The sequence below is a fragment of the Salvia splendens genome, chromosome 11 (genome assembly GCF_004379255.2).
Source record: "Salvia splendens isolate huo1 chromosome 11, SspV2, whole genome shotgun sequence".
Lineage (NCBI taxonomy): Eukaryota > Viridiplantae > Streptophyta > Magnoliopsida > Lamiales > Lamiaceae > Salvia > Salvia splendens.
This window is the reverse complement of record NC_056042.1, coordinates 6108453-6118711: the sequence shown is the minus strand read 5'-3', so window position 1 is coordinate 6118711 and position 10259 is coordinate 6108453. Positions and strand designations below refer to the sequence as shown.

At 38.2% G+C, this 10259-nt stretch overlaps 1 protein-coding gene across 2 annotated transcripts; it reads left to right on the top strand.

Moving 5' to 3' along the window:
• Window positions 1-263: 263 nt before the first annotated feature.
• On the top strand, window positions 264-4771 carry LOC121754147 (homeobox-leucine zipper protein HDG5-like). 2 transcript variants are annotated; one of them, XM_042149495.1, is made up of 12 exons: window positions 264-458; window positions 821-1022; window positions 1105-1280; window positions 1368-1485; window positions 1847-2035; window positions 2213-2710; window positions 2794-2895; window positions 2982-3194; window positions 3294-3462; window positions 3537-3805; window positions 3888-3983; window positions 4065-4771. In XM_042149495.1, exons 2-12 carry the CDS (start codon window positions 867-869, stop codon window positions 4476-4478), a joined length of 2400 nt encoding a protein of 799 aa, XP_042005429.1. In that variant the 5' UTR covers window positions 264-458; window positions 821-866; the 3' UTR covers window positions 4479-4771. The 2 variants fall into 2 exon arrangements, with proteins under 2 accessions (XP_042005429.1, XP_042005428.1); XM_042149494.1 differs by having other exon boundaries at window positions 1102-1280.
• Window positions 4772-10259: the final 5488 nt, after the last annotated feature.

Below are 10259 nucleotides of genomic sequence, written 5' to 3'. Positions count from 1 at the left end.
ATTCCTAGTAATATTACAACTTAAATAGGTCAAGACAGTAAATAGTAAAATTAACTAAAACTGAATGAAAAGAAGCGTTTCAAGAGAGAGAGATATAGAGATAAAAGAAAGAGGTTTGACTTGTGGGTGTGGGGGCTCACTCTCACATGTAACGCATTTTACTGCCAATCGGAATAGGCCACGTGTCGGCCAAACAGCCATGAACCGGTTCGCAGTTAAAGCTCGCAATCGCATTTACCATGCCATCCCATTCCCTTATCGTATCTCCCCCATTTACCAATTACTGTTACACTCCTTCTTAGAGAGAGAGAGAGGAGTGAGAATCGCATTAACAGCTGCTCTGCAACGCTGTTTGAGAGAGAAACGACAAAAGATGTGTGTTTGGTGAAGAAACATAGTATATAGAAGGAGAGATTGCGAAGAAGAAGAAGCCGCAGCAGCGACACCACTCTCCTTTGGTATTTACTCTCACTTCTTTCTATTAACGCCTTCTCTTATTCGATTTCATTTAATTCCGCTTCGTATATTCAATTTTGTTAACTCTCCTTCTTCTTCACTACTCCACTCTTCATATTTTCGGTGTTCTTATTTATCTGCATGTTTTTCCTTAAAACCCTCACTTTTTATGTTTGCTACAAAATTGATTTGTGATTTCACTTTGATTGCTATTTTCCTTTTTTCTCTTCATTTTAGCCTTTTTTGTGCAGAAAGCAAATCCTGGGAGGAAATTGACCGCATTAATTTTGACAAATTATCACACCTTTAATGCTATTTTCCGTTTCTGGTTTTTAACAATTTTTCCATTTTTCCAACTGAGAAGACAATTTCTGGAGGAAGATTGAGATCGTCAAATAGAAGGAAGAAAAATGTATGGAGATTGTCAAGTTATGTCGTCATCAACGGTGGGAGGAAACCCTATGCCATCAGATAACTCATCTCTGTACAACTCCACCATCCAAAACCCCAACTTCAATTTCATGGCCAACATCAGCCCTTTCAACATGTTCTCTCCAATTCTCCCAGTAAGAGCTTCGAAAACCATCGATCTCCTCTGATTTTGTGGCAATTGAAAAAAAATGGCTGACTGATTCTGAAACAAAGCAGAAAGAAGAAGCCGCCGCCGCGATGGCGAAAGCCAAAGAGGATATATTGGAAAGTGGCTCCGGCAGCGAGCACATCGAAGGAGCGTCGGGAAACGAGCAGGAGGCGGAGCAGCAGCCCCCCGCCAAAATCAAACGCTACCACCGCCACACCGCCCGCCAGATCCAAGAGATGGAATCGTGCGCCTTTCTAACTCTCTCTCTCTCTAGAAATGCAATTAAATTAAAAAATCATTTTAGTAATCAATTAATTTCCACGTGAACCAGATTGTTCAAGGAATGTCCGCACCCAGACGACAAACAGCGCCTCAAACTCAGCCAAGACCTCGGCCTCAAACCGAGGCAAGTCAAATTCTGGTTCCAAAATCGCCGCACTCAGATGAAGGTCAGTGAGACCTTTTTCTCTCTCATCAGGAACCCTAGAAAAAAAATATCTTTTTCTATTATTTTTCCAGCTGTTAAGAAAAGGTCAAAACGAAATACCTAACAAGCTGTATTGGGGATGGCGTATGTTAGCTAGCGTGCACCCACCATCCTCCATGAATTCCTACCTCATTAAGTTATGTTACTTTCAAAGCCTGGCATCGCCATTAATGCCCTCAGTGGGTGGTGCGCAGTCAACCACAACTGCTGCCTGCATGGACTCCCCTACACTTTAATGCGTCTGGTTTAGGGTTTGTCTTGGACAAATCACCCCTTAATTAGATCCTAATTTGTTAATTTACTTAATTAATTACTTGTTTTAGGCACAACAAGACCGGCAGGAGAATGTGGTACTTAGGGCGGAGAATGAGAGCCTCAAGACGGAGAATTATCGGTTGCAGGCGACGTTGAGGAACATCGTGTGCCCCAACTGTGGAGGTCCCGCCGTGCTCGGGGAGATGGGCTATGACGAGCAGCAGCTACGCATAGAAAATGCACGCCTCAAAGAAGAGGTACCCTACCTAATTCCACCCTATTGAATAAATTACCTGTTTAGGTTTTATAAATTGCACAATTAGGACAATGTATGATACTATTGTTGCCCTTAGTAGATGAATTAATATTGATTTACATAAAATCAATTACTAATAAAAAATCTAAGGAAGGAATGATGTATATTTGCTATGCAGTTTGAGCGTGTATGCTGCATGGTCTCGCAATACAACGGGCGGACAATGCAGGCCATGGGGCCCAATTCCGATCTGATGCAACAACAGCCTCATTCATTGGAACTGGACATGGGCGTGGGCGTGGGTGTTTATCCAAGAAAGCTAGATGAGCAGCACATGAGCAACTGTCCTTCGGACATGATGCCTCTTTCTTTCATGCCCGAAACCTCCCATTTCGCAGGCAACACTCTGATCTTGGAAGAGGAGAAGTCTCTAGCCATGGAGCTGGCCATGTCGTCCATGAACGAGCTGCTGAAGATGTGGCAGACGGACGAGCCTCTCTGGGTTCAGGAAGCGGATACGGGCAAGTATGTCCTCAATCTTGAGGAGTATGCAAGGATGTTTTCTTGGTCTGCCAATCTCAAGCTGAATTCTCATCAGCTGAGGACTGAAGCAACCAGAGACACCGCGGTTGTTATCATGAACAGCATCACTCTTGTTGATGCTTTCCTTGATGCAGTAAGCCATATATTCATACTCATTCAGTGTTTTTTCTTCCTTGAATAAATTAAATACTGATTTTATTATCTTTTTACTTGTAGAATAAATGGATGGAGCTGTTTCCTTCCATAGTTTCCAGAGCAAAAACACTTCAGATAGTGCACTCAGAGGTTCCCGACCATGCTACTGGTTCTATTCACTTGGTAAGTAGTAGTAGTAATTGATTTTGAATCAAACATAATGACTAAAAATAATTAGAAATATGATTGTGATTTGTAACTAATGGCAGATGTATGCTGAGCTACAAGTTCTCTCACCCTTAGTCCCCACGCGCGAGGCTCATTTCCTCCGCTACTGCCAGCACAACGCGGAGGAGGGAACGTGGGCGATCGTCGATTTCCCAATCGACGGCTTCCACAACGACTACTCTCCTTCCTTCCCTTTCTACAAAAGGCGCCCTTCTGGATGCATCATTCAAGACATGCCTAATGGATACTCAAAGGTCATTGCCTATTCATTTTTGACACATTGATTTATACTAATTGATTGATAATATTGCATTTACCTTAAACGCCCTAAGTGTATATTTATGACATTACAGGTAACTTGGGTCGAGCATGCTGAGGTTGAAGATGGACCGATCAACGCTGTCTTCAGCAATCTGGTCAGCAGTGGTGTGGCCTTTGGGGCACAGCGTTGGCTCGCAGTTCTGCAGCGCCAGTGCGAGAGGCTTGCCAGCCTCATGGCCAGAAACATACCTGATCTTGGAGGTAACTGTTTCAGTTTTAAGATAAAATTAAGTGCTACTATTAATTATTAATGAATTCTACATGAATCATGACAGTGATCCCATCGCCTGAAGCACGAAAAAGTGTGATGAATCTCTCACAGAGGATGATTAGGACATTCTGTCTCAACATAAGCACTTGCTATGGCCAATCTTGGACAGCCCTCTCTGAATCTGCTGAGGACACTGTTCGAATCACTACCAGGAGAGTCACTGATCCCGGCCAGCCCAACGGCCTCATTCTTAGCGCCGTCTCCACCACTTGGATGCCCTTTCAACACAAGCAGGTTTTCGACTTCTTGAGAGACGAACGCTCCAGAGCTCAGGTTCCATTCCCTTCATTTCTATCCATTTTTTTTTTCATCTTCTTAATCTATATAACTAATTAGTTTTGAACTTGTTTCACAGCTTGACGTGCTCTCAAATGGGAATTCACTAAATGAAGTAGCTCACATTGCCAACGGTTCAAATCCAGGAAACTGCATTTCTCTTCTCCGCATCAATGTAGGTCCAATTAATTAGGGTTTATTTAATCTATTTCTTCATTCCTTCAATTTTTGCCATTCTAATAATTTACATACACAGGTTGCTAGCAACTCATCACAGAGTGTGGAGCTGGTGCTGCAAGAGAGCTGCACCGATGATTCAGGGAGCTTAGTAGTGTACGCGACAGTGGACGTTGATGCGATTCAGATGGTGATGAACGGCGAGGATCCATCCTGCATCCCCGTCCTACCCATGGGATTCGTCGTTGTGCCAATCACCAACAGCAGCAATGAATCAACCAAAGAATCCGGATGCCTCCTCACAGTCTGCCTCCAAGTCCTAGCAAGCACAATGCCAAACTCAAAGCTCAATCTCTCAAGCGTCACCGCCATCAACCACCACCTCTGCAACATCGTGCAGCAGATCACCGCACTTCTCAACAGCACCAATGCTGCGGCCGCTTTCACCACCGATGCTGATGCCCCCGCCCCCTCCCCCGCTGTGGCTGATTAAAGTTTAGCATCATCGGATATTTTATTCCAAGGCATGTTTATGTTTTTGGTTGGTGGGATTGAGGTTTTTGATATTGATGGAGACATTAAAATTAGGGTTAGAGTGAGTAGGAAAATAGGAGTCAAGAGCGCACCAGATGGGAATCTAAGTAAGATACAAATCCTTGCAACATGTTAAGGCTCATAATCGCACTAGTTAATTTATGGCCTCACCACATAGCAAGGGTTTGATTGGTTCGGGTATTGACTTCTTTTTCTCATTCATTTATATATCAAATATCCAATATTTTCTCAGTTTCTTGATTTTGCTATGTTTTCATATGTTTCGCTTTCTTGATTATTGGATTGTGTATCAAAAAAGAAATGTTTAAGGTAGTTAATAGCATGGTTTAATTATCGTTAGTGATAGTAGTACTCTTCTTGATCACAAGTACCGTTGTAGTAATGTTTTGTTTAGGCTATATTTTATATGAACAAATGAATTTGTAGAGGAACCTTATTTCACAATATTTTTTGTAATAATTTCATTTTAAGAATTACTATGATAGTACTTTATTTTCAAACAATATTTAGACCTTACAAAAATCAATAGTACTCCGAATTTATAGGCCACCTATCTAATTTTGTGACGCGTCACTATGTTTTACCACATTATTTGTCATTCTCTACACCATGTAGTGTTATTCATGATTTCACCAAAACCAAAATTTGAAGGCCAATGGGATTCGAACCATGGACCTCTTATGTATAAGTCCAACTCCATTACCATTCCACCACTTCAATTGTTGAATTATTGTTATAATCAATGAATAAATTTAATTCATTCTATGATTAATTATTATTTTTATAAATTGATTAATTAGTTATGATTAATCGTAAATTAAATATGTTAATTATATATTTATTATTTAATAAACTTTAATAGTAATTTATTACACTAAATTTGAATATTGTCATATATTTGCATATATATATGTAATTAAATATAAGTTTTAAAATATTAGGTGCATATTTATATAATTATATTTATATTTCACTAAAATTTAATTATACTTATCCACAATTAAGTTTAATAATATTTTATTATTCACTAAATTATATATATATATATATATATATATATATATATATATATATATATATATATGGTAGTGATCAAGGTATAACTAATCTTAAGTGTATAACTAGAGAACAAATCTCAGCCACACATCTTAATGGAACAAATATTATTTATTTTAATAATACAAAATAGGCTAAGGGTATTTTTGGAAATTACAATATGAAAATATAAAATAGGATCATGAACATATCCTCCACCTCCAGCTACGTCACCACTGGCGCCTTCTCCAGATCCGCCGTCAACCACAACGCAGGCTGCACCGCCCTCTCCAACGTCGTTATGGCCGTGACGGTGATGGTCACGCTCCTCTTCCTCATGCCGCTCTTCCACTACACCCCTAACCTCGTGCTCGGGGCCATCATCATCACCGCCGTCATCGGCCTCATCGATCTCCCCGCCGCCGCTCACATCTGGAAGCTCGACAAGTTTGACTTCCTCGTCATGCTCTGCGCCTTCTTCGGCGCAGAGGCAGATAAATGAGCATGAACAAGCCGATGCCCTACGCGAGTATTAGCAGCAGCTAGTAGAGAAGCCACCTCGCCGTCTGGTATTTCAGGAAATTCTCTTCGGCTTCGGAAAACGACGCTATGTAGAGGGGCGGCAGCTCTTCGTCATCGTCGTTGTTGAACTGACCGGAATCCGGGGCGCGGTCCAGTAGCAAGCCCCTTTCGAGTCGGTCTGTTTCAACTAACCTGTCCTTGTCTTCTTCCATTGAATCCTTTTGAAACATATCATTAGCTAAGCAATTCCTTGAGAATAATTTACAAAGTACAGTACCAACTTTCGTTTATATGTTTGGGTAAAGATCATGCTTCTGTGAAAACATGATTTTACTTCACTCTTGTGTACAAAACACATCACTCTTATTCTGATTTTACTTCACTCTTGTTCACAAAACACTTCACTCTTGTTCAGAAAACACTTCACTCTTGTTCACAAAACACATCACTCTTATTCTGATTTTACTTCACTCTTGTTCACAAAACACTTCACTCTTGTTCAGAAAACACTTCACTCTTGTTCACAAAACACATCACTCTTATTCTGATTTTACTTCAGTCTTGTTCACAAAACACATCACTCTTATTCTGATTTTACTTCACTCTTGTTCACAAAACACATCACTCTTGTTCAGAAAACACTTCACTCTTGTTTACAAAACACGTCACTCTTATTATGATTTTACTTCACTCTTGGGGAACTGAGTTGGGCATTCATAGACAAACACAATATAAATAAAGAAGCAACTCAAATCCTCACTACGACAAGTCAACTCTACAAATCTTACAAATTTTCAAAATTCATGTACATCATTCCATTTTGAATACTAACCTCAGAAAGCAGAAAAGGAGACGCGCTTCCATACAAATTAAGACTATTTTATCCCAAGTTTTAATAGTAAATTTTTAATACAATCAACAATATTTAGAATTACGTACTGACCAAAAGTTTAAGTCCAAAACTAATATAGATGACTCAAATAACCAAATACGTAGTTGGATTCTGGAGGGCTCAAACTCAAAAATTTGAAATCATGGGAAGCTGCAATGAAAATTTTCTCTATCCTCTCTCTCTTGACATAAATCTATAATAACGAAGAAGTTAATTAGAATAGAACGCAATAGGATGGAACAAAGCATTACTTTAATATTTTTCACAAAGAAAAGATGCCATGCATCGCAACACCGAGAGGTCTAGAATTGGAAAATTTTACATAACACACCATGCACTATTTAAGTTAATGAATTTCACACACCAGTATTTATTTATACATAAATGTAGAAATATTTTAAAAATTTATCAAGTGGACAATACACATCACTCTTAGCATGATTTTACTTCACTCTTGTTTACAAAACACACCACTCTTAACATGATTTTACTTTACTCTTATTCTGATTTTACTTCACTATTGTTTACAAAACACATCACTCTTAGCATGATTTTACTTCACTCTTGTTTACAAAACACATCACTCTTATTCTGTTTTTACTTCACAATTGTTTACAAAACACATCACTCTTATTCTGATTTTACTTCACTCTTGTTTACAAAACACATCACTCTTATTCAGATTTTACTTCACTGTTGTTTACAAAACACATCACTATTATTCTGATTTTACTTCACTCTTGTTTACAAAACACATCACTCTTAGCATGATTTTACTTCACTCTTGTTTACAAAACACATCACTCTTAGCATGATTTTACTTTACTCTTGTTTACAAAACACGTCACTCTTATTCTAATTTTACTTCACTCTTGTTTACAAAACACATCACTCGTAGCATGATTTTACTTCACTCTTGTTTACAAAACACATCACTCTTAGCATGATTTTACTTCACTCTTGTTTACAAAACATATCACTCTTAGCATGATCTGAGCTTTTCTATAGCTCTTAGCATGATCTGAGCTTTTCTATAGCTTTCCACCCACGCTTCCTTATTACAGATTTCATTTTCTCCTCTCTCTATTTCTATCTCGCCATCCTTCATTTGACTTGCACAAATATTGCAAATACACAAAGCTTCCATCGTTTCACACACACACTTGGATTAGTTACGCCTGTTTGTTTGTAGCTATTTTTTTCGCCCACAAACACGCACTGTGGAGTGAAATGTTGGATCTGAACGTTGACGCCTCCTCCTCCGGTGATGAGGTGGACTGCGGCAAAGCGGAGGCCGCTGCTGATTCGGTGGCGTCCACGACGACGACGACCTCCGCCAACAATAATGCAGCCGCCGACGAGGCCGATTGCAGCAGCTGGACTCGCGAGAAATCGGCCTCCACGCTCAATTTCGTAATCCTGAACAACGACGTGATCGAGATCGAGGATGACCCCGACAATGACGCCGGGAACGAGCTGCAGCTCTTTCCGATCGCCAATTCGCCGTCGCCGGCGATGGTTAGGGCGAAGTATTGGCTGAATCTGTCTGTGCCGGAGGTCGACGAGATCCATTTCAGAGTTTCAGTGAACTCTTTGTCAAGCATGTTAGCTTTCATTAATCATTTTCTTGTTATGCCACCTGCAGTTATGGCTCCACCAATTGAAATTCCAAGCAAATCTCCTGCCGTCCAGAAGGCCTGGAATTGAGCGACCGACGCCATTTCAATTTTGTATGTGAAGTGACAATTATATCCCTGCCTTGTTAATGTGGAGTAAATTTGTGATTGAGAGAACTAATTTCTCCTTAAATTAGAAAATTATATGTATTAATACTAGCCCTTGATTTTCTTGATCTTGTGGCTATGATTTGTTCTCTAGTTATTTGGTTAAGGGGTGTTTGTCATAGATCACTACCCTACATATATATATATATATATATATATATATATATATATATATATATATATATATATATATATATATATATATATATATATATATATATATATATATATATATATATATGAATTTGATCAATACTACATTTTATTATACAATAAATTTGATGTATTTATATAATATATATTTAATTATATTTGCTATAGTAAAACAGTCCGACCAGTGGTTGGATCGGTCCGACCAGTTGAATCGTGAACCAGTAGCTTCGTCGGTTCGCTTGCTGGTCCAGTTTTTAAAATATTGATTTTCTTAGAGTGGGTAGGAGGAGTCTTTGCGGTGGGTTGAAATGTATTTCCAGAATAATAAATAAAAATTAGACACAGATGTATTTGCTTTTCAAGGCAAGATACATAAACATATTTCAAAACATCACTCACTTTTAATGTCAAACTATTGACTTTGACTAATTAATTAAAATACATGTATATGTATAAGAGACTAAGAGTGAATTTATTTAATGTTACAGAGTTTATATTTTTATTCAAATAATTCACCCCCAACGTGACATTATTTTCAATTTACGTGGCAGTAAAAGAAAGTTTTGGTTTTACTGTTAATCTGTAATACACATGTGTCCCGTCTAATCTTTTCATAAAATTTGTGACGATTCTACTCAACTTTTAGGCACCAACAAATTCATATGATAATAGATTTGCATATATTGGATATTCACCAGTCAAAGTCTATCGATAATTCAGAATATAATATAAAAAATGACGATGATTTATTGAAGACATTTTTATTTACGTAGGTAAAGCGGGGGTGGACTTCTTATAAGTTGGGAAGTGAACTCTTTGGTGGTTAATTAAGAATTATACGAATAAAAAATCAAAATTCAAGGTTCAAGATCTTAATGTATTTACTTTTTTTAATTGAAGACTGATATAAATGGGTAGATGAAGAGAGAGGAAGGGAACATGAACATCCTTTCTCTTTATTATGTTCCATTACTTTTCCTAGCAATGTACAGTTTAAAATTTGGACCATAAGTTGTTCATGGAGGGAGGTTTCAAATTTTGAATTCCTAAGTTTTGAATAAGAATCAAGCTAGATTACATCCACATGAAAAACAATGAATTTGTATATTGAAAGTTGTACCAATTTAATGTCTCTTCCATACATATGTATTAAAAATCCATGAAATTTATTTTTGCAAACTTTGCCTTAACAACAGCTCTAGTTGTATTGCTATGATTACAATCTCAAAACTTGTTGAAGAATTGTGGGAAAATCCATTTAATTTAGATAAAATATAGTAACGGTGGAAAATAGTAACCGCGAGAATATAGTAGTAATTGCCATAAAAGCTGT